This window comes from Alosa alosa, chromosome 6, assembly GCF_017589495.1.
Source record: "Alosa alosa isolate M-15738 ecotype Scorff River chromosome 6, AALO_Geno_1.1, whole genome shotgun sequence".
Taxonomy (NCBI): domain Eukaryota; kingdom Metazoa; phylum Chordata; class Actinopteri; order Clupeiformes; family Clupeidae; genus Alosa; species Alosa alosa.
In genome coordinates this window covers 9,306,298-9,330,237 of record NC_063194.1, presented here as the reverse complement: position 1 = coordinate 9,330,237, position 23,940 = coordinate 9,306,298, and the positions used below count along the sequence as shown (strand labels likewise).

The following is a 23,940-nucleotide window of genomic DNA, read 5'->3' as shown; positions in this document are numbered from 1 at the left end:
GCCATTAATGCACAGGCATGCACACATGCTAAGAATGACACCAGACTGAAACACATGCAGGCTTTCCATATGTGGAAACAGCTATCACATGTGCGTGCCCGAGGCCTATATACAGCCTGTCTCTGCCTATATTTTTATGAGTTAGTGTGTGCTTATGTGTGGTCTGGAGTGTCATCCCCTTTAGCATTCATCTGAATTCCCTCGTCAGCACTTCTGTTAATAGCTGTACAGTTGTCTGTCTCCATAAGTTTGTGTGTGAGACAGACTAATTCTATTCTGTGTCTTCTCTCTCTGTCTCGCTGTTTCTCTCTCTCTCTCTCTCTCTCTGTGTGTGCGTGTGCATGTGAGTGCAAAATAAGCACCTTAGTCTCCTGCATCCCAAGCAAATGTGTGTGTGTGTGTATGTGTGTCAGTGCACCCCTGATTCTCCAGAGTTCAGACTGAGGATATATTTAAATGAGGACTTGACACAATAGTTGTTTTGATGTGTTTGTCCAGAAGCATGCCCCATGTCAGCATGAACGTTATGTAAATACAAAAAAGGGCTCTAGCCCACAGTACGTGTGCAGTTATGTAAAGTGTGTGTGTGTGTGTGTGTGTAGCCGTGTGTGTAGCCATCTGTGCTAATCAGTGACTCAGCGTTGGTCCAGTTGTATCTGGCAGAGGAGGCTGCTCAGCTTTAGGGCAAAGGAAGAGAGAGAGAGAAGAAGAGATTGAGGGAGAAAATGGAGTAGGCGGGTGAGAGACAGCGAGTGGGAAAGAAAGAGATGAAGAACAAGAGAGAGAGACAGATGGAGAGTAAGACAGAGTAAAGACCTTGCATTGGCACCACCTCCACACTGAGGACACTTACTTGAGATTTAAATAATGTGTACGTGGTATAATATTATGTAAGTGCCACATATGATTCTTACACATACACACACACACACACATATGCATACGTATACAGGCGCCACACGTTTAGCATTAAGACATGGATGGAAAGTATAGGAAAATAGTGTAGCCTATGTTGCACTCAAGTTCTTACTTATGTTTGCACCCACAAACACAAATCTACCTTAACTGAAACAGGCATGTGTGTGTTTGAGAACCCATGTTCGAGTAAATGACAATGTCTGCAGATAATAAGACCAACCTATTGTCATGTGTGTGAGTGAAGAACACACAAGCACTAGTGTCGCTTCTCCTCCTGTTTCAATTTACCGAAGCAACCCGAGAAAACCGAGCTTTCCCTTGAGCTGGCTGCTGTCTGCACAGGTTCCTTTCCTTTTCAGGGGAGGAATGTCTTTGCTATTGTTGGCTAGTCCTGTAAGCATCCGAGGTTCCTGCTCTGTGCAAGGCTGTTTTGTTGCCTTCTTCTATGTTTTTTTTTTTTTGTTCAGAATCTGAATTCAATCCTGCAGGCTCCATCAATTACCAAATAAGTGTTTTGTGTGTGAGTGTGTGTATGTGTGTGTGTGTGTGTGTGTGTGTCTGTGTGTGTGTGTCCATGTGTCCATGTGTGGTCAACTTGGAGGGAAGCAGCTGTGCCTGCCCATGTATGTCTGTTCTGTATTTAAAGCCCCCCCCCCATCCTTTTGTTTTATCCCTCTCTCACATTCATCACATGATATTAGGGGAAAAGTCAACTTATTTGTCCCAGTGAATTGAAAGGGTAAGTATTGTCCTACCCTTTCTCCTCACACACGTGTGAACTGAAAGAGAGCCCCCACTCAGATGGCCCAGCCCAGCCACCAACCTCTTTCCTGGGGCCCGTTTAAGGGGATTTCCCCTTATGTTGTCTAGACCACTAGCTACAGAGATTTTCAAGGGCTTAGCCCCCTAGTCCTCATGTTGAATGTACTTGAGAGGGACCTTTCCTCAGGTGAGGAGGTTATGGGCCTGAGATGAAACGCAGTGCTGTGGAGCATTCACCGGGGAAGTCAGCAGAGACCTGAGTGAGTCAAACTGGGCTGTATGTCTCCTGTAGTGTTGTGAGACATGTCTTGTCTGGACTGGTCCCTTGAGATGTGCGTCTCGGAGCAGCAGGTAGACACCAGCACAGAGGAGTGAATCACAGGGTCCTTCAGGGTGAGACGAGCATCACCAGCTAAACGGCCCCACTGACGGTCAGATTAGCATAATCTCATAAACCGAGGGATATACACCTACACCTTATGCGCGCGCGCACACACACACACACACACACACACACACACATTCATGCATGCAGATGAATGCCCACATATTTATGTGCATGTACACTCTTATACTCTTACACATCTAAAGATATGTAACAGTTGCAATAGCACGTACACAAACAAAACATCAATTAATGTATATTACATTCCGCCTTTGTTTTATAAAATATAGAAAATACACTTTAACACGTATTGCAGGCCTTAAAAATCTACAAGATAAATTAGTGATGAGTGATAGGGGTTAGTGTGTTAAAAAAACATTGACATTTCTGTGTTATTTTCCTTTAAATTAGCCTACATTACGCCATGAACGTATGGTGATGTGGATCACCCTCTCCCTCATTCATTCTCTCCACTCCTCTCTCTGCTTTTCTTTCCCAGTCACTCTCTCACTCCACTTTCATCCATCCCTCTCTCTTCCTGCCGCCAGCTCAGTGGGAAAGTAATAGTCTTATAGAAATCCTCAGCCTATTACAAGTTATTTTAGTTCCGACTGCTCAACTGGCACTGTGTGTGGTGTGAGTAACTGTGTGTGTTGTACAGCTGAAGGACTGGTGTCTAGGCTGGTGATTTGAGTATTTTTTAACAGCACAACCTCAGTCATTCTTATTGTGCTTAATTTCAGCATCCATCAGCAGACCAGTAGTCACATTGAGTCAAGGACTACTTTCAAAGCAAGCACAAGCACAAGTTTGCTTTTAAATCACTGTTCATAAAATTCACCATGAAACAAAGCACAATTAAAGATTTACGATACAATATTCAAAATAGTAGAAGAGGAGGACATCCATTATAGAAAAAAAGTTGCCTAATGAAATTCCATTTTATGGTGGTTACATTAAGGAGAATGACGTTTTTTGATTGATTGGATTATTGTGCACAATATAATAAAAGCTTTACCAGATTTGTTCCTGAAAATAATCCCTTTGATGATCATGCATTTGCAGGATAAATGGAGGACATTTGTGTTGTCAGGTACCACTGTCTATTTTCACTCAATTTTCCATGTCAGCCTAATATGAGGAAATGTAAATAAGGGAATTCACATGGTTTCTTCATGAATTCCTTTTTTTTAATGTGTCTAGTTCAGTTGGACATTTAGATGCACTTGTCAAGTGTGTGTGTGTGTGTGTGTGTGTGTGTGTGTGTTTAGTAGGTGCAGCTAGGACAAGGGAAACAAGTTTGGGGAGCAAGCCATGCCATGCCATGCATTGACAGACGCACCGACAGTCAATGGCAAAGCCACGTTTACGCACAAGCCAAAACAATATTAGGCAGACCTTCCCATCCAAGCTCAGTCTCTCACAGTTGAGAACAAACTGTAAGTCATTCAGAGCTGCTCCCACTGCTAGTATATCCCTAGTAGTGAATAGCGGACATTTTTTCAATAATAATCCTGCCGATATTAATGTCCCGTGGCAATTGCATTATAGGCTACTAATAAATAACAACGGAATGACTTTAAGTGACAAGCAGTGGAATGTTATTGTCCCTCGCTGTGTAATTCTAACCTTACAGTGCAAGGTTGGGGGCGATCATGTTGATATGCATGTGAGCCTGAGCGGGAGGGAGGGAGAGAACGAGGGAGAGAGGGAGTGCGAGTGAGCGCGCATGAGGGGAGGGTGTAGGTGTGGAGGGAGAAGTAGGGAGAGCGTATGGTGAAAGGGGCGTACATTTGAAAGCAAGCTATGTCTATCGCACAGGGAGGGAGAAGCTATGAGGGAATACGGTGTATAGTTCCAACGGTTATAGCGGCATCTCCGTTACACGGTCACAGAAACAAAAATACAGTCAAGATACGTAGCGCTGTTGTGATAGGAGGTCGAGTGTCAGGCTGACGCAGCCGCCGCAGTGGAACCTAACACGGCCAGCACTGCAGGTAAGATCTAAACGAGGCCCTCCATCTCGATTACCAATTACTATGAGAATTCCTGAAATGTGGATTGTACCTACGGATGCTACTTGGTCGACGGATTTTATGTCTGTGCGTGTGTACAGTAGTGACGTAAGGAGAGTAACCTGTATGACGAAGATGTATGGCACGCGTATAATAGACTAACAAAATGCAATAGCCTATAACCTCATCTCATATGATTAATCGATAGCATTGCCTATAAAAGTCAACCCGTTCCGTTCCTGATTCCAATGGTAGTGGCACCTTGGGGTAATACACTGGGTATACTGACTTCGCTTTATAACGTTTAGCCTAGGATGTCTTGTGAGGCTGTCCAGTGTGGTCCATAGGCTTAGGTGCATTGAGAAAACTTTGCCGTCCTTTTCAATTGAGAGCTTCGGAAAACGGTGGCCTAACATTTAAGCAAATGTTAGATCTATTTAGTGGTACAGGCGGTGAGTGAGAGAGAAAAAAACAACTAGTGAGATTGTAACGCGAGGTTAATGAGGATGCCTTTAAGTATCCCACTGGCACGTGTACTACTGTGAGGTTTTTATTGAGACAGACTGTGGGAATTTTATGGACTCTCTGTGTATGTGCGCGTTTGAGTGAATTTACAGGCGTTACCCAACGACTCTCAGTTGGGTGTTGGGGTCAGATCTCCTGGAGAATCTGGGTACACCTGTTTCTCATTAGTAAGGACCGTTGGAACAGTGGGGTGGATGTACCAGCCAGTTCGCTTTCTGGATCTTATAAGGCTTCAAAAACACCGCAAAAGTTACTGGTGTTTACTGCTGGCGCATCTGTCACGGCGCCAACCACTGAATGAGATTTCGTAATTTCTTTGTAGAATCAAGACGCAACGTGTTTAAATCAGATTAAGACGTGAAGACGTCAAGCAAAACAAAACTGTTGCCTGAGAAACGGCTGTGCTGTAGTTTTATTAGAAAGAAAGAGCGCGTTGGGGTTTGGGATGGAGAATGCCTCTAATCTCAACATACAACCTGCATGTGCATGTTTGAGCAACATGGTTGCGTAGCTCCAGGGAGCAAAGCATCAAGGTTTATTTTGATTTCACACTGCAAATCCGCATCAATGTTTCATCACACAGTCCGTAGGCTACTAACAGCAGACTAAACACATACATCCTGAGATGATATATACCGGTAGCTATACTTTGCCTGCAAGCTTTCCTCAATCAAATAGTCTATTAAGATATCATACCTATTGGAGCATTGCAACATTATTCAAAACGGAATTGTTGTTACAATCTAGTAGTGCCTCTACAAGGGCAGAGACAACAACTTGATATTGGCTTATTAGTTGAATTTAAAAGCTGATACATGAGCTAGAAAACTTGAGGCATTGTAAAAGTTACATGGACATGTATGGATTTCACTTTTTTTTTTTTTTTTGGGGGTCTTACTATGAAAAATATTGCCATATAGAATTCAGATCTTCTAATGTTTACTACTTTTCACCATAGTGTTGTGTCCCATACCTCAACCCATGCAGGCTTGGTGTCCCGTGGGTGACCCTGGACAGCGTATTTATTTAAGTGTACTTATTAGTGTGTGAGAACTGTTTAAATACTTCACATCTTTCACATCTTCTCATTATTTGCCCTTTGACTTCTGTCCTGACTCTCCCTAGTAGCAGAACACATGGATGAGATGTGTGAGGAGAGAGAGAGAGATGAAAGAGAGGAGTAGAGGACAGGGACAGGTGGAAGGACATCTGATGCAGAGGTGGAACAGACATGATGACGCCTCATACTCCGTGGCGTAGATGTAGTGCCACAAGAGGGAAGAAAGAGAGGAAGCTAGAGCAAAAGAGAGAGGGAAAGAGAAGGAAAGAGAGAAGGAGATAGAGGTAAAGAGAGAGGGAGAGAGAGGGCCAGATGTTACAGCCTATCATACGATTCTGTGAGAAATTGTCAACATACTAGTCATCCAGTGCACTACTACTCCAGTATGTTTGACATATTTGCATTCCTGAAAGATGTAATCATTTTCATTCAGTCTGCCCAAATCTGGGTTTGTCCCCCACACACAGGTCTAGAGCAGGAGGGGAGGGAAGAAGCTGAAATCCTTCTGTCTACAATCAGGCCTCTGTCTCTTCCTGGAAACACTCCCCAAAATTAACGGAAATGTCTGACTAGGTAGAATCTGGCAAAATATGCAAGTGTGTGTATGTGTGTGTGTGTTTGAGAGAGAGAGAGCGAGAGGAGAGAGAGAGAAAGAGAGAGTGTGTGTGTGTGTGTGTGAGAAGTATGTGAGAGCGAACAAGCATTTCTTTCAAAACCTGAAAATTCTGCCGACTTCAGATTTAGGCTGAGACCACTGGGGCTCTTCTTCTCATTTCACATGGGGAGGGGTCCTCGTAAAAGACATGTGTGCTTGCGCACAGTTGTGTTTATGAGGGATGAATTTTATTTGACTTGCCACTGTTTCTGCTTATACCATGCTACTGTCATGGTGTTTTGGGGTTATCTAATTTTAGCATACAGATGTACGTCTATGAGTGTGCTTTTCTATTCTCTGTGTGTGTGTGTGTGTGTGTGTGTGTGTGTGTGTGTGTGTGTGTGTGTGTGTGTGTGTATGTGCGTGTATATGTATATTTGAGTGTGCGTGTGTGTGTGTGTGTGTGTGTGTGTGTGTGTGTGTGTGTGTGTACATGTGTGTGTGTTTGAGTGTGTGTGTGAGAGTGTATGTGTGTATGTATGTGTGTGTTTGAGTGTGTGTGTGAGTGTGTGTGTGTGTGTGTTTGAGTGTGTGTGTGAGAGTGTGTGTGTGTGTACATGTGTGTATGTATGTGTGTGTGTGTACATGTGTGTATGTATGTGTGTGTGTTTGAGTGAGAGTGTGTGTGTGTGTGTGTACATGTGTGTATGTATGTGTGTGTTTGAGTGTGTGTGTGTGTGTGTGAGAGTGTGTGTGTCAGAATAATAGAGGGATTGTGAGAGATGGTCTTTCTGCCCCGGAGGACAGATCACTGGATATAAATACCCAGCCTAACTGCCCTCTGTGTCATGTTGAAAGCATGATATAGCCTGCACTCACACAGAAACACACACACACATGCTTTCATAAACACATTCATACTCTCTTTAGCACTCTTTCTCTCTCTTTCTCTTTTGCTCTTTCTCTCTCTCTCTCTCTCTCTCTTACTCTTTCTCTCTCTCCCACTCTTTCTCTTTCTCTTTCAGACAATGGAAAGAGGCTGCCTCTGCCAGGAAAGGTTTCTACCTCTTGCCTGAAACATTTCCTCTTTTGGCCCTCATTCCTTCTCTCTCTCCTCTTCCTCCAAAACACATCGCTCAGGCCTTATATGTTTTCAATGTCAGTTGCTCAGTTTATCTCTGTTGGCATCTTTGTTTTTGCGTGATCTCTCTCCAATCTGTGTAAATCTTCCATGACGCTTACCTCGTTAAAGTGAGACGTTGGACTACTGGGGAAAAGGTACACGCAGAGATACGTAGAATCAGAAGAGAGAGGATGCTGGGAAAGAGAAAGTGAACAGGGGGAGCAAAGGAGGGAAGGAGAGACGGCACCAAGAGAAAGGTAGAGAAGGAGTGATGGGAGGTAACTGGTATCCTCATAAACACAGAGAGGGAGCAGGGAATAAGGAAATGTATGAAGAGCAAAAAAAAGGGATAAAAAAGGGGGAATTAAGCCTAGGCACAAATCATGCTCTACACTCTTAAAACGAATGTGTTGAAAATAACACAACTTTTTTTTAACACATCTCTATGTCCAGATAGGGACAACACTGTTTGTGTTGCTTCTAACACCTTCATTTTAAAAGAAGTGTATATATTACATGAAAGCCAGCTCCTGAAACATCAGCTGTGCATCTTTGTTGACAGCACAGAGCACACAGACAGACACAAGGTTACAGCGACCGTGCAATTCCACAGGATGTGCCTTAACTAGATTAGTTTCGCCAGCGGGTCCCCCGTGGGGAGAGTTGCCGTTAGAGTGGGTGTAATGTGTGTAACAGGCTTCACGTGTGTGCTTGGGTCAGTGCTTAATGTGTTTGTTCAGTGGGTGTGGTGTGGTGTGGTGTGGATCCTACAACTGTACTCTGAACTGTGGTCTGGACTAGATGACTCAGAGGCTCTGCAGTCTCTCTGCTAATAAGCCGCCATCCTGATCCAGGACCAGCATGCCCGGCTCGTCTTCCATACCCAATCGGAAAGATGATATCCAGAACGAGGATGGATCAGTGTGCTCTGAGTCAGACAGATGCAGGATGTTGTGGCGGGGTGGGTTGGGGTGGTAGTTGAATGACTTGCTTTATTGGACAACGTTGGGAGGGTGCTAGGTGACTGATGACTGGGATGCCAACAGCTGCTTTAAATCACCCAGTGGGGGTGGGTGATGTCACTAACATGCCTAAGGCAGAGCGTGTGTCAGGGCTTCCACCCTCTCACTTTCCCCCCTCAACCCTGCCTGTGTGTGTGTGTGTGTGTGTGTGTGTCAGTAGTGTGTCAGTGCTTCCACGCTCTTTCTCTTCCCCCACTGCCCTGCCCCTCTCGCTGGCATGGACGTGATGTCATAGCCTACACGTCTGCACTAATTTTCTGTCTAGACAATGGTACTCATGGTAAAGAGCTTAGAGTCGCAATACAGAGAGAGAGGAAAGGGATTATATATGTGTTATATGATGGTTTTTCAATTGTGCAAGTTTGTTATACTTCAGTTATACTTCCTCACTCACACACAACATTTATTTTGGGAACATTTAGTAAACTAGATGTACCACATAGCGGTACAAAATATGACCGCCGCTCAGTCCTGTACATCCGTTCCGCGAAAATAAATCACACTTCAATTTGTCTCCATCTTTTACTCCGTCCCCCACTCTTGAAACTTTTGTGTATGCTTGTTTGGCATGCCTGAGTGTGTGTGTGCGGCTGCACAGAAAGTAGCCTACTGGTGCTGAAAAGGTGAATAGATTGTAGAATAGCCAAAGAAGATTGAAGCATTGTTATAAAACCTTTAAAATCTCTAAACAATCACAAGTAGGCCAGTTCATCACAGTTCATCCATTGCAACTGGATTGATGAAAGGTCACTTACACCTGTAGGCTACATTGTATTTGGGAAAAGCAAAAGGTATCAGCATAATGTTATTTATTTATTTATTTATTTATTTATTTATTTATAAACAAAAACATCTCTGTCAGTTCCATGCTGTTTTCAACAGCTATCAAAAACAAAGGTCATTTTTGGATGGATGGGTTTTTTGTGAATGTTTCTTCTTCTACATAAGATTTTAGTCATCTTTAGTTCATGTAATACTTTATTGTCAATGCACAAATTAAGTAACAGTAGTCTGAAACGTTATTGTTAATGCACAAATTAAGTAACAGTAGTCTGAAACGAAATGCTGTTTTACATCTAACCAGTGGTGTAAATAACTGACATGTCCAAATGGGCCTTGATGAAATGCGTCGCTAGACTGTTCATACACATTTTAACGGGCCAAAGTTGAAGAGCTGTTGTCCGTTATTGTTTGTGCAAATATAGGCTGATTCATGTTCCCTTGCATTGTGTAACTGAGGTCCATGGCTAGTCTGGCTTTCACCAGACCAAGCTCAATCTTTTAAGAAATCAAAAAATAAATAGCGGGCAGATCACCCAGCCTAGTCCATAGGCACCCGATATTGTTTAATTTTCCGATTGAGATATCCACGCTCTGGCCATTCTAAATGCAAAAATGCATCAGGGTGTTATGACAAAACTGTAACTAACAAACTAGATCCTAATAGAAAGCTGTTAGCTTCCCTAAGCTACAGGTAGGCTTATAAGGTAGGCCTATTTACAACATAAATTGTCAATAGGCTATGCTGGCGACACAAATAAAATCTCCTTTGAAACCAATGGCTTCACGCCTTTACAGTAGGCCTATCAAGCGGACTTAAACTGCCATATCGTGTGCGAAAAGTTGTAATAAAATTCACGCAGCTCCATGAGTCAAGGAAAGCGCGAATGAAGTAGCCACTTCTAAATGGGACCCACTACACAGTAGCTTAAGGTGTGTTACTAAAGCAGACATAATGAAATGAAGGTGTCATTGTTTGGATACTTCACACACACGTGCTTTTTAATTTCACAGACTACAACTACCAAGCTGGAATCAAAGCACATCGATTCCCCTCTCACACCCTGCACGCACTTAAAACAGTCTCACGTATAGGCAAAACTGTATCAGACCGGTGTAACGTTGGTAAATCTTCCATTGCACAGAATGATTTTTGTAGCACGTGCAACAAATAGGGTTGCAAAATTCCGGGAATTTTCAAAGTTGGAAACTTTCCATGGGAATTAACGGGAATATACGGAAATTAACGGGAATAAACGGGAATTAATGGGAATAAACTGGGAATTGTTAATATGGCAAGTTAGTCTATAACAGGGAACTTAAATGTAGTGGACAAAACCCCATCTTGCAGCATAATATTAGTTAAAACAACCTGATTTAATGCAATTGCATTCAAATTTCTACCCTGCACAGGCGTCAATCCCATGCACACAGCAAGGGCTACTAGACATAAAGGAAACCTATGATGCATTCATGTGCATGGGGAAAATAAATTCCCAGTGAAAATGTTATCTCATGTGGGAATAACTGGTGTGAAACTGGGGGAAGTTTGCAAACAGAGTTGCCCAGTTATAGGCTTGTCGTCACTTTTGTCCTCATTCAAATGGGTGTACGTCATTTTGCATAAACTGTAATGGGACGATTAATCTGTCTGATTAAGCTTGACAATTGATATATAATTTACATAATCTATAAGGTTGGGTTGGGGTGGTATGTTGTGTCATTATTTGTTTTACCATTTTCTGGGATTCTAACTGAACAAACTGATTGTCAGTCAATGTTCCAACCAATTGGATTTTGTTGTTGAGTGGCGTGGTGTATCTTGGACGGTTCAGTGGTTTCAGTGTCGCTAGCTTAGCACGCTAGTAAACCATAGGCAGAGAATGGGATTCCCGCTAGCATGTTAGCTATCTTTGTATGCTAAGCTAAACGAAAATACGAACAAACAAATCATATTGCTTATTACGAAACAAAATGTTAATGTCTGTATATGAAACAGTAGGAATTACTAAAAACTCCCAGTTAATTCCCGTAAATTCCCATTAATTCCCATAATTTCCTTTAATTCCATGAAAGTTTCCAATTTGGAATATTTCCAAAATTCCCCAGCTTAACTTCCCATGGAAAGTTCCCGGTAAGTTTCTGGAAATTTACCGGAAATTTTCCGCCCCTTTGCAACCCTAGCAACAAATGACAGTCGAAAGATACAATTACAGTGCTGCTATCGATTTGCTTGGTATAACCGCATTTATAGTTTTCTACAAATGCAATCAATCAAATTGGCCTCCATCACTCAACCAACACTAACGGTAACATTACCTAGGTCCTTATTGATATTATAAGATGAACGTACCTGCAGTAAAAACCAAGCATGTCCGATAAACATCCTCAGATTTATTTCGGCTTCAAGAAGAAATGGGAATTACATTTCATGTGAACATCATCCTATTCTTATTAGACGTTCTCTGCGGTAAACTATAGTTTAAATACAGTCCTTGTAGGAAGCGTCCATTGTTTTTCCAACCCACTTTTAACTTCCAACAAAATTACGTCTCACTGCAACGATGCGCCATCTAGTGGACAAACGACTACTTATCGCCAATACTGGAAATGCAGCCATGATGATGATGATGATGAATATTTATTTTGGCTTTCTTTTAATCCTACTGAATTTGTAATTATGTATTATGTAATTATTTTTTTTCTTTAGACCCCCCCATGGATGAAATTCTATGAAACTTGGCATACCCCCAGGGAATGCCAGGTCAATCATACACATAAAATTTGGTGCCGTTCTGAACATCTTAACTGAAGATAGGGGCGATTAAAGCAGAATAATATTGCATTTTCATTTTTTACCGGGGGGGTGCAAATCACAAATCAGTGATTATGGGCCAGATTGATGTGGGCCCTTGAGACCAACATACCATAAAAGATTCTTCATCCTCAGTGCCACGGTTCAGGTAGTTATTAGTTGGAAAAACTGCTTTTTTTGCGGTTCAGGGGGCCCAGCACGGGGGGGGAGTGGCCCCCGGGGACGAAACAAAATTTTTCCGTAAAAGTCTAGTGGGGCTACATACAACTTTGACAATCCCTATATGACCGCTTCGCTAGCTTAGCGGTGGTCATTATTATTGCTATCTCTATATACCATACTAGTGGTGCATTAAATCCACTGCATGCTTGAGAAGTCTCTTGAGAAGATGTGTGTATTAAACATTTGAAATGTGCCTTAACAGGTTGTCTCCTCTGCCAATGAAGGCACGTCTTAAACAGGAGTCACCTGCACTTTAGCGTTGAATTAATCATGCAGGATTTTCCATGTCACTTGATCAGAATTAGAAGCAGACACTGTTATGGTACCCAGTGGAAGCAGCACGACTGTTTTCAGTACTGTAACATGCACTGGTGGTGAGACACCTACTGTTATGGCTGCTGTCCTGGCTGGCAAACACACACACACACACACTGATTAATATATTTTAGTGTGATGATAATTCCTACAAGTAATTTGTTTCTGAGTTAAGGTTAGCATTTGCTGTTTTGGAGGCTTGCGGATAGATAGATAGATAGAGATAGATAGATAGATAGATAGATAGTTACTTTATTGATCCCGAGGGAAATTTTGGCTATATTCAACACTATATTCAGCTATATTTCAACACTAGACCTACAGTAGGCTGTTGGTCAGCGGTTTCTGAAGAAGCCGACTCATCCCAACACACACACACATACACACACACACACACACACACACACATACAACCTCCCTCACTCTTGTACTTGCATATTTATATACATATGTATGCAACCCACACATTCATCCAGGGGAAGAGTGGGGCACTACACATCGGGAGATTTCAAGCTCCAGTGGCCCCCTCTCCAAGGGAGCAGGTAGTGTGGCCTGATTCCTTTTTTAGCCAGGGAAATCCGAAATACCTAAACATGTCACGGTCACTCATCTACAATCTTCAGTAGACTGTAGCCATCTTGTAGCCATCTCGTATACTTGCATCATGTCAGGTCATCATAGTTGTTACCGGGGCTGTGGGGACTGAGGTTGAGGGGCTGCAGTCACACCGTCCAGGTTGCTGGAGGGTGCAGCAAAGAACTCAACAGCGATAACATGCCCTTTTTAAGCTCACTGTAATCAGCCTGGCCTCAAAATGTTACCGGCTGACCGGGAATTCTCCTGATTCTCCCGATTACCACTCGGCTACTACATGCATCCCCAACGGAATAATTTCAAACAAACAATGTGTTACTTGCTTAAGAAGCCTTTACATCTTCACATGTTACCTTATGTAGACAGCTGAGCTGCTATACCTCACAACCCAGACAGTTATTCAGGACCGAGAAGGTTTTCTCAAACAAATATGAACAGGAGGAAGGAAGAATAGACCTCACACACACACACACACACACAATCACACATTCACACACACACACACACACTCTTTCTCTCTCTCTCTCTCTCTCTCTCTCTCTCTCACACACACACACACACACACACACACACACACTCACTGACTCACTCACTCTCACACACACACACACACACACACACACAGCACACTCTGTGACCCAGATTTTCAGTTATCGCCTGGAGTCTTCCCCTGTCTCAGTCACTTTTATTTAGTGTCCTCAAAGGTGACTCTATGTCTTTTATGTGCGTGTAAGTACATGTTTGTGTATGTTTGAGTGCGTGTTTGTGTGCACTTTGTTTTGCACATATCTAAACATCCACGTATTTTGTGTTTTTACAGGCCTCAGAAGAATGGATTGATAGAAGCCATTTGAACCAAGGCCTGTCAGAGAGGAGCTTATCAGAACTTTGCTCAGAGAAGCACCTCAGGGGCCAGCGGTTGCCATGACGTCCCTTCTGAGTTTTTCCATGCTGTTGGCCCTTATGTGGCCAATAGTGGCACAGGATTCCTTAAGACCCTCCCAAGCCCCGGCCCTAGGCACAGAACCCCTCAAACCCACGCAACAGGCCGTGCTTTCCACACATGCCATTGGGCTGACACATGTGCCATTTAAACACTCCACTCGGAGACAGACTGAGTCACAGACAATGAAGGGCACAGCTTCCCCAGAGTCTGTGGATAAAGACTCTCTATTTGTAGGAACTCAGTCGCTCCAGCAAAATGGTGGACCTATAGGAGGTGCAGACACAGATGTGTCTCACACAAAGACCACACTTGCTTCCAGTTCAGCTGGACCTTTGTCCACGGGAGCCAGAGGTGGACTCCCCTCAAGTCTCCATCCTGCCACTGAGCCTTGGACACCAGGATCATCATCTCTCAGGGAGGAGGCAGTTGGACTAACTGAGTCCAGTCAGAGTGCAGTCCACAGTACCACTCAGGTGTCCGCGAAGTTGGAACCGGTGGTCACCGAGGGACCAATCCAATCGCCCACAGAAGGAGCCTCGCCGCCAGCTGGATCAGGTGATCAGGACATTCCAGTTTCCAAGACGACGCCGGACGGTTCACCAGTCACTGTGACCATAAGCCCACTCCCGCCTAGGAAGCTAACAAGCACTAGCACCACACTGACCAAAATGGCGGAGGCGCAGCCCCGACCCACTGCTAGCATCATACTGCGGCCCGTCCCCACACCAGGCAGACCAGCTAAGACATCTCCACCACCCACAGACTCCCAGAGTGACTGGGAGAGTTCAACTGCTGCAGTGACAACAACAGCAGTTAGCACTGCGGGGTTTCAACCAGGTAAGTCAGATATGAGAATAGCAAATGTGATGAGATCACATGGTGAAATTTCACCAACTTAAGATTCTGATATATCCTAGCAACATGGTATCCAAGATGTTGCTAGGGGACAGTATCCAGGATGTGCTAGGATGGTATCAGAATCTTAAGTTGGAGACATTTCACCAGAAAGGGTTGAAACGGAACAGCAATCAAGGATTTTTGATTTCACCATGTGATGGGATTTCCCAGATCCATTACAAATGTGTTTTTTGTTGTTTTAATAGCTGCAATGCATGTAGAGTGTTCTCTGTTGGGCATCACTGTACGTTACCCTTTCACAGCTGCTGACACAGGGTTAAGGAATAGCACTCATCGAACCCAGTCAGCAGGAAGCACAAATGCTCCAGTTGGGGCAACTCCTGCCCTGACCAGCACTGCCACTCCCCAGCTGCCCTCTTCCAGTCCCACTGGTCAGCGGGCTGACAGCACAACACTGAAGGATACCTTTACAGCAACCACCAGTCATCTAGCCAAGGAGGCCGTGCCCAGAGGACCAACAGTTAATAGGACTCATATCATACGTCTTACATTTCCTAACCTAACCTTAACCACTGGAAATGGGAAACGGACTAGGACAGGTAAGACTGTGTGTGTCAGGAATGTTTGAGTGAGGACATGGTTGTAGTGTATTGGGTGTGCATGTGCATTGTGGTGGGTAAGGGGGGTGTCAAGCATCATACAGCCTGGTATAGAAAGTTATTCCAGTACATGGAAAATTACATATAGAAAATTACATAAATTACCTTTTTAAGGTATGCACTCAACCACTGGATTTTTTTTTAAAAAGTATATTTTTTGGGCTTTTTATGCCCAAGGACAGTGGAGAATGACAGGAAGTGAGAATCGGGGTGGGATCTGGGTCACCAGCATTCAGTGCAGGTGCCCCACGGCTGGGGCCCAACCACTGGATGTTTTATTGCCTAAAAATGGCATTAACATGCACAGCTTTTGAATGCTTTCCATGGGAATGTGCCCTACAGGGTGACCCTTTCCTAATACGTGCTCTGTCTGATCTTAAAGCAGTGCATTGCATTGTTTTTCAATTGCTTAAGCACAATTTTGAAAGCTGGGCCCAAGCAGGTTTCGAAACACTACACACGTCAATAAACACAACACCACACCCAAGTAGCAGAATCCCTCAAATTAAAGTGTCTTTACACCCGATAATTGTGCTTGATCAATCGGTTCATGGGTTAGGTACAACCCGAATTCCGAAAAAGTTGGGACACTTTGTAAAATGTGAATAAAAAAGAATGCTATGATACCATTTCCAAATGCTTTCCATTTCTGTTGAAGAAACTCACCTGTTGCCTTTTTCAGTGCTTAGGCCTGAGTTTACAGTTGAGCACCAAAGTATCTTAACACCTGATAGCTGTGTTTGGTCAGTTAGGTCATGATCGTGGTATTTTGAAGGTGTCTGGACATGGTAGAGAAGTGACGTCATGTTATGTTTGATTTCGGTCTAAAGTAGAGAAACGTGTGTAGTGTTTCGCAAAAGGTAGCCTAGGCTAAGAATGTGCTTTTAGTCATGCAAATCTGGGCTGAGGATTTGATATTTGAGTACAAGGTTGCACTGTGGGTTTCTTTACATTTTAGATTGTGTTTGCGTACTTTAGTCTTCTAACTAACTACCTAACTATTGTATGTAACATACATATTTTAATAGCTAACCATAAACATGTTGAATGTGGAACTATTGCAAAAACAACCTGGGATATTGTGACATTTATACGGCCAAAATGCCCTTTCTTAACTAGAATCTGTGTGGGTTTCTCTCTCTCTATCATCTCAGTTTATTCATCTCTTCCTCTTTGTCAATGTGTGTGTCTGTGTGTGTCTGTGTGTGTGTGTGTGTAAGGTGTGTGTGTGTGTGTGTGTGTGTGTATGTCTGTGTGCAGTGTACAGTGATGTACAATCAGCAGCCAGGAATGGGACTGTGCCAGGGGGGAGAGATGAGAGAGGAGAACAGAGGTGGGTGAGATGAAGAAATAAAGGATGAAAGAGCCGGGAAGGACGGAAATAAAACGCTTTGGGAGATTGTGTGTCAGAACGGAAGGTAGAGGAAGGGAGGGGTATGGAGAGAGAGAGAGGGAGAGAGAGAGAGAGAGAGAGAGAGGTAGGGAGAGAGAGGGAGAGGTAAGGAGAGAGAGGGAGAGAGAGAGGTAGGGAAAGAGAGGGAGGTAGAGAGAGAAGGAGGGAGGGAGAGAAAGAGAGGCAGATTAATGAAAAGCAGATGGGTTGGAGAGAAGGGATGGGAAAAAGAAAGCTGGCCATAGTGGTTGGTGAGTCGCTCAAAAGCCCTCTTGAGCGACTACTGCTGGGTTGAGTTCCTGCACAAGCAATGTGTGTGTGTGTGTGTGTGCGTGTGTGTTTGCATTTGTGTCTGTGGTTACAGCTGATTGCTTTTATGTCTATAGCTGCCATATGTGTCTCTATCTCTCTCTCACTAAGTGTGTGTGTGTGTGTGTGTGTGTGTGTGTGTGTGTGTGTGTGTGTGTGTGTGTGTATGTGTGTGTATGTGTGTGTGCGCATGCATGTGGGTAGAGGCGGATGTGTGGTGGATGTGTTTGACATGTGCATGGTGGTGCGTTCATCTAGTGGGTCTGGGTGTGTGTGAAAGGTATGTGCATATGGGTGGGTGGGTGAGCACGTGTGTAGACATAAAGAATGAAGTGTGTGTGTGTGTGTGTTTCTGTGTGTATGTCTGTGAATTGCCCTCACTGTGAAATCTGAGGAGCACATCTGGAGTATGTCTGAGTCTTATAGCTCAAAAAAGATCTGTGAGGGACTTAAGTTCTCTGTCTGTGTAGCATTCAGGATAGCTATACTGGGTTCATACGGAATAAAAAAAAATCTGTTATGCTTCAACAGTTTTTCTTGCCACAAACACGAACATGTTTGTGTGTGTTTATTTGCTTGTGTAAGTGTCTACATCTGCTACTGTTTTTGCCTGCAATGTTCCACCACATTTCATATTACTTTGGTTTGCTGTCCTCTCCTGTGGCTTCACAAAATTGATTTCTTAATGGAAATATTAGAATGAAATATGAAAAGAGATGTCATATAAACACGTAAAGTCTCTTTTTATTAGTGGAACTGCATGTGCGTGCTTGCGTGTGTGCATGCTTGTGTGTGTGTGTGTGTGTGCAGCCGTGCGTGTGGCCGTGCATGTGCGTGCGTGCGTGCACATGTGGTTGTACGCATGTGTATGTGTATGCGTGTGCCTGTGTGTGTGTGCCTCTGTGTGTCTGCTCTCTCTCAGTCATTTAAAGTACAATGCAAATCTTTGACCTTGCCCATGGCACTGTTGAGGTCAGGTAATGTTTTGATTCACAAATATTAGCTTCATCTATACTTTATATCTCAGTCAGTGAAAGTGAAGAGACCAGTTATATAATGGTGTGTGTGTGTGAGAGTGTGGGAGAGAGAGAAAGAAAGAGAGAGAGAGAGAGAGAGAGAGAGAGAGAGAGAGAGAGAGAGAGAGAGAGAGAGAGAGAGAGCACAAAGGCAGGATAAGGTGGAGTGTGTTATCTGGCCATACTCTGTGTTGGTTTTACACAGTCACAGGACAGGACCTCCTTTATGAGGGCAGAAAGGTGTGTGTCCTCACAGGCTCCTCTAGTACTCCTGTAATGTGGAGGGCTCGTGAGTGTGTGCCTTAGAGGGGCTCTGAGTGTGCAGCATAATCTGTTCTGTTGTCTTGGAAACACTACAGGTTGAATCCGACCCCTGCTGCTAGGGCGTTACATAAGATGTGAACTTTAAGCACACACTCATGAATATAAATGCAAGCACAAAGACACACACACACACACACACACACACACACACACACACACATACAAGCATACTGATACAGATACACACATACATTAGCCTTATTCAATTTGTCTTTAGATCTACATAATATCCGTTCCTTCTGGAGTTCCCTCATGGAAGCTTGTTAGTGATATTGATATTGAGTACATTTGTGTTCTGAAGGTGCTGGGTATGTGGAGATTGTTGACAGGTTGTTTACAGTCGTTATAGATTATGGTAGTGTCAGTGGTAGTTAATGTGTAATGTATGGAGAAGACATGCTGCATGTCATCAGTGCAGTAATGTTTATAGTGAACCTTGATAACATTGATCATTGAACATTGTACTCAAGTTGAACATTGTACTCAATTTACATTCACATTGAATACCATTTACCACTCACGGAAAAGTTTAGCTATCCACTTACACTACTTTATCATCAGCAATGTTTTCTTAATTGTGATCCATCTCTGCTATCCCCTGATTATGAGATTCCGTAAATCAGATTTAACTGGCACTGAAGTTCTCCAGAGGTCGTTTAGATGCCTGACCATGCCACACTAAAAAGGTTTAGTTTCTCCACCTACTGGCGAGAAGTAGGTAGTGCTTTTGCTCAGTTTGTCCCTTGTGATTAGTCTGTCTTTCACCAGACTAAGCTCAATCTTTTAAGATTGAACATTGGTCTGGGGAGTCCGCTATGTATTTTCTACTGCACAAGAGGCGTGATCAACGGGCATAGTTCAAAGGACTCTGTACGCAATTTGATAGTCATTCACCAATCTGACCAACGAACCGGGTGACGTTTGCAGAGCGACGTGAAAACTCCAGGCTCTCCCGCTATCGTCATCGTTTTAAACCTGCCAATAGCACGCCAGGTGGACAAGCCAGCTTGTGATTGGTCCCGGCAAAATTGTAACGGAAGCAGCAGAAAAAGATGCCCAGGTTTCCAGCCTGAGCTGCAGGGCGAAAAAGAAATCGCCATCAGATCAGGCTGGGTTCACCCAGCCTACCTTGTGATGGGAACTTACGTCTCTCTCTCTTTCTCTGTCTGCAGGAGTGATCTCTCCATCCAGTCTCATTCCCACCACTCCTGGACCTGGAGCTGTGGGCAGAGATGGGAAGAAGAGGAGCGGCTCCAGCTCGATGGCGCTCATCCCTCCCCCGGTGTGGCGGCCCAGCCCCTCAACCTCCTCCTCCGTAGCCCCGTGCGTGGAGGGGACCAAGGGCTGCGTGGTCCCTAAGAGCCGTGAGGTGATGGACGAGCCCCTCGGCCCCAACGGCACGTCTCTGGACTGGGCCGACCTGAGCCGCACGCTCTCCTTCGCCTGGGAGCTCCACGTGTTCGGTTCGGCCGCGCTCTTCCTTCTCCTGGCTGCAGGGGGCGCCCTTGGCCTGGCGCTGTCCCCGGCCGCCAGCTGCCCGTCGCGGGGGGCCCTGGTGCTCTCCAACGGGTTCCTGCTCCTGGTAGGGGCGCTGCGCGGCGCCCACTTCCTCCTGGACCCGTACGGCTCGCGGCGGCTACTGCCGCAGGCCGGCGTCGCGGCGCTGGTCACTCTGCCGCTGCCGCTGCTGCTGTGGGCGCAGGCGGCGCTGGCGGCGCTGGTGGTGCGCGGCGCCGGGCTGGAGCTGGAGCTGGTGCCGCCGACGCTGCTGCGGCCACCCCTGTTGGCCGTGCTGGCCGTGCTGCAGTGCACGCTGCTGCTGGCGGGCGACCTGCTGTCGCCAGCGCTCTCGCCCGCCGTGCCCATGGTGCTGCAGAGCCTCACCCTGCTGGCGGGCCTGGTGCTCTGCCTGGGCTTCCTGTGCCTGGTGCTGCCGCGGCTGGCGTGTGCCCAACAGGAGGAGCAGCATAGGGGCAAGGCGGGCGGGCGGTGGCTGTGGCGCGCGCTGGGCCGCGTGCTGGCGGTGTGCTCCCTGCTGGGGGCGCTGTGCTGCCTGCTGCACATACACGCCTGCTTGTGGATCTACGGCATGCTGGGCGACTGGCGGCACTTCAGCTGGGCCTGGTGGCTCAACATGTTCTGGGCGCGGATGCTGGAGCTGGCCTGGGCCTTCTGCCTGCTGCTCATAGCGTCCTGGCTGTTCTGGAGGCCCCGCGGAGGGGCAAGGGGGTCTACCGCAGGGGCGGCGGGAGGGGCCGGAGCGAACGGCGGCGCCGGCGAGATCTCCTCCCCCTGCCAGACGGCGGCCATCTCCCACCCGCACACGTGCTGGGCGAAGATCGTGCAAAGCCTCAAAGGGCGTCCGGGGAGGAAGTCGGAGAGCGCAGGGGCGGGAGCCAACGGGGCGGGCGGGTCGGGTGGAGGAGCGGTGGCCGGCGAGCTCCCAAACAACTGGGCCGGACAGGAGCGCTCTGGCGCCGACATCAGCAAGAGCCTGATCCGCAACCGCGAGCCCAAGGACAGCAACCGCTCCCGGCAGCAGGGATCCGGAGGAGGGTCACTGCTGCGGCTGCAGGCTCTGACCCGCACCCCTGCCCGCTCGCTCAGCTCCAGCTTGGACCGCGACAAGGAGTCGTCCGTGTCGCTCTGCGACTTCGACCTGCGCCCGCCCTCGCCCATCGACCTGAGCCGCAGCATTGACGAGGCGCTGCACCGCGAGCACCTGCTGCATGGGGGCAGTCTCTTCCGACCGCTGCGGCCACCGTCGCCCTCGCCCTCCCCAGAGCCACCCTCTCCGGGACCCTGGCTGCGCCGCAACAGTGACCCCCAGCTCACGCTGTCGGACAGCAGTGGCACGGTGCTCACCGAGTCCTCCGAGGCGCTGGACCGCGTAGTGGACAGTGCCGTGCCCAGCAGGCAGGTCACAGCGCCGCCGACCCCCACGCACCAGGGCCCACGCTGGGTAGTGGAGCAGCAGGTGCCCTCATCACTGTCCTGCCCCGTGTCGCTGCGTCCGTCCTGCAATAGCCTGGACCGCCTCACCCCAGCCGGCGAGGACACGCGACCTTTCCTGACCCCTGATTTGGACAGAACCGGCTCAGAACTGGACAGCTCGGCCGGCAAGCAGTTTTTAAAGGTCAGCCGCCAGGATGACTCAGCGAGCGTGAGCAGTGATATCATTGACTTGTGATGGTGCTGGTCTGACCGCCGGCTGTAGAAGTCAGCCAGAAGGTCACCCAGAGGTCACAAGAGGACACTCTGGGACCCGCATGCCGACAGGACACACTCTATGAGAATCAGATGTGTGCACGTGTGCATATGATGATAACAATGGCTGGTAGGGTATAGCCATGCTAAAAAGCAAGCTGGCAGAAAGAGTACCACACATGACTTGCAAAGCTTGTGTATGTAAGTGTACGTGTGTGTGTGTGTGCTTGTACACACACACGCACACAAACACACATTTGTATGCGCGTGTGTGCTTGTGTGTATGCTTGTGCTTGTGTGTGCATGCACGTGTGCATATGATGATAACAATGATCAATGTTATAAAGGATGGCATACATTTCACATTCATCATTCACATCTCGCAGACAGTTTATGGATTATGTTAGTGTTAGTACATTTCAGACATGTTTATGTATGTGATGATCTGTTTTTATCTGATGGCCCATGAACTCCTGTGAACTCAGTGATGTGTTTTGTGAAACTGTTGGCTGTGTACTCACCACTGTCTACAACCTCTCAACCTTTTTGTGTTTAGTAAACATGTGCCATCTATGACAGTCGTAAGGCAAAGCCTGGCTGCTTACTTGACCAGTGTTATGGTAATCTGTTGGGCTCACAGCCAACTGCTGTTCTCCAAACACTAGCTGAACTGTGAGGCTAAATTGGAAAAAAAAAAACATCTTCAATATAACCCAGCCTAAAGGCGGTCCTATGTTAACACAAAACTGATGTTTATTTGTTGTGTCTTATAAATCATATATTCTCCATTAACCAACCAGAATGCTGTAAGAAAATGAGGGATCGCAATTGATTGCAATATTTGCATCAATATAAATCACTATGTGATACTTTTGAATCTATTCTTGTTTCTTTTAGTGCTTCACCGTCAACAATTTCTGTAGTTTTGTGACTTGACATCGTGACTTTGGTCTTGATGTATTATGTGTTTTCTTGAGGTATTTGACCCAGCATGACAAAACATTATGTCTTAATTGTTCTGAATTTTGTAAGTTAATTTCTCTCACTGATTGTTTTTTTCCAAATGAGTGATTCCAAGTTACTGGTGCTGGAGGCAGTGAACTGTAGTTCGAGCCCAAACTGTACTTCCAGTGTGGTGTTAGTCATATCCAGACATTACCACAATAATCAGTTCTCTCCAAGGATACACATACAGGCATATACAATACACATATACATATGTAACATAAACTCTTTTGTAAATACTTAAATACGCCTATTTTTGTGTCTGTAAATAAAATGATATATATATTTAGAGAAAAGATTGAAGATAGTGATATGTTTGTGACAGTTGATGAACTCATGCTGTTGATCTAATGTGATGGGAGACACAGACTCGCACATACAGACAGACAAACTGTACACAAGGTTCAACCTGGAGATCTCACTTTGAAGGATCAGAAAACTAACCGTTTTAACATTACAGAATGTCTCATAAACAAAAGGCTTCAATACTAGACAGATACGAACTCTTCATAACGTATAACTGTTTTATTCTCCCCCCGTAAAGCATGTTTCCTACAGATGGTCTAAAATATCATTAATTGTGAGAAAGGACCGTTTCAAGCACAAAAGTACAGTAGGCATACATGTGTTATCCAAGTCAAATCAACATTATTGTGCAACAAGGTCAGCTGTTTCCTGTTTCCCCACATCTCCTCACCTCCTTCTGTATGGCCGGGGTCTGTTGATGTGGTACAGACACTGTCAATGCCACTGTCTGCTGTTTCTATCCATTTAAATGACCCACTCAGGTACCAGTTGATAAGTAACAAGTTGTCAGTGTTGACAGTAGTGTTATTTTGCAGTTGTTGTGATTTCTGTGACCATGTCATAATGATTTCTGTGGGGACACATGAGACATTTGTGACTTGTGAGAATGAGTAATCATGCCGATAAGAGGTGTGCCACTTGCTACTGTGGGTCCTTTGTGTCCAAATGTTTCTCTGAGCAGGAGTCATATAATTGCTCAACAATAAAAATTTCCCCAATCTCTCATGCTGAAGTTTGTTTCTCTTTCATTTGTGTGCAGTCATACGTTGAAGACAAGCTCTTACT

General features: G+C 45.5%; 1 protein-coding gene across 1 annotated transcript; it reads left to right on the top strand.

Annotated features, from left to right (window-relative positions):
- Positions 1 to 3,810: 3,810 nt before the first annotated feature.
- On the top strand, positions 3,811 to 23,882 carry LOC125295677 (proline-rich transmembrane protein 3). Its single transcript, XM_048245032.1, has 4 exons — positions 3,811 to 4,062; positions 13,952 to 14,914; positions 15,238 to 15,534; positions 19,809 to 23,882. The coding sequence occupies exons 2-4, from the start codon at positions 14,056 to 14,058 to the stop codon at positions 21,824 to 21,826; spliced, it is 3,174 nt and encodes a 1,057-aa protein (XP_048100989.1). The 5' UTR covers positions 3,811 to 4,062; positions 13,952 to 14,055; the 3' UTR covers positions 21,827 to 23,882.
- The last annotated feature ends 58 nt before the right edge of the window (positions 23,883 to 23,940 follow it).

Coding starts and splice junctions, on each gene's coding strand:
- LOC125295677 (XM_048245032.1), top strand. CDS start 14,056: ATGACGTCCCTTCTGAGTTTTTCCATGCTGTTGGCCCTTATGTGGCCA. Junction 14,915..15,237: donor CACTGCGGGGTTTCAACCAG/GTAAGTCAGATA, acceptor ACCCTTTCACAG/CTGCTGACACAGGGTTAAGG. Junction 15,535..19,808: donor TGGGAAACGGACTAGGACAG/GTAAGACTGTGT, acceptor CTCTGTCTGCAG/GAGTGATCTCTCCATCCAGT.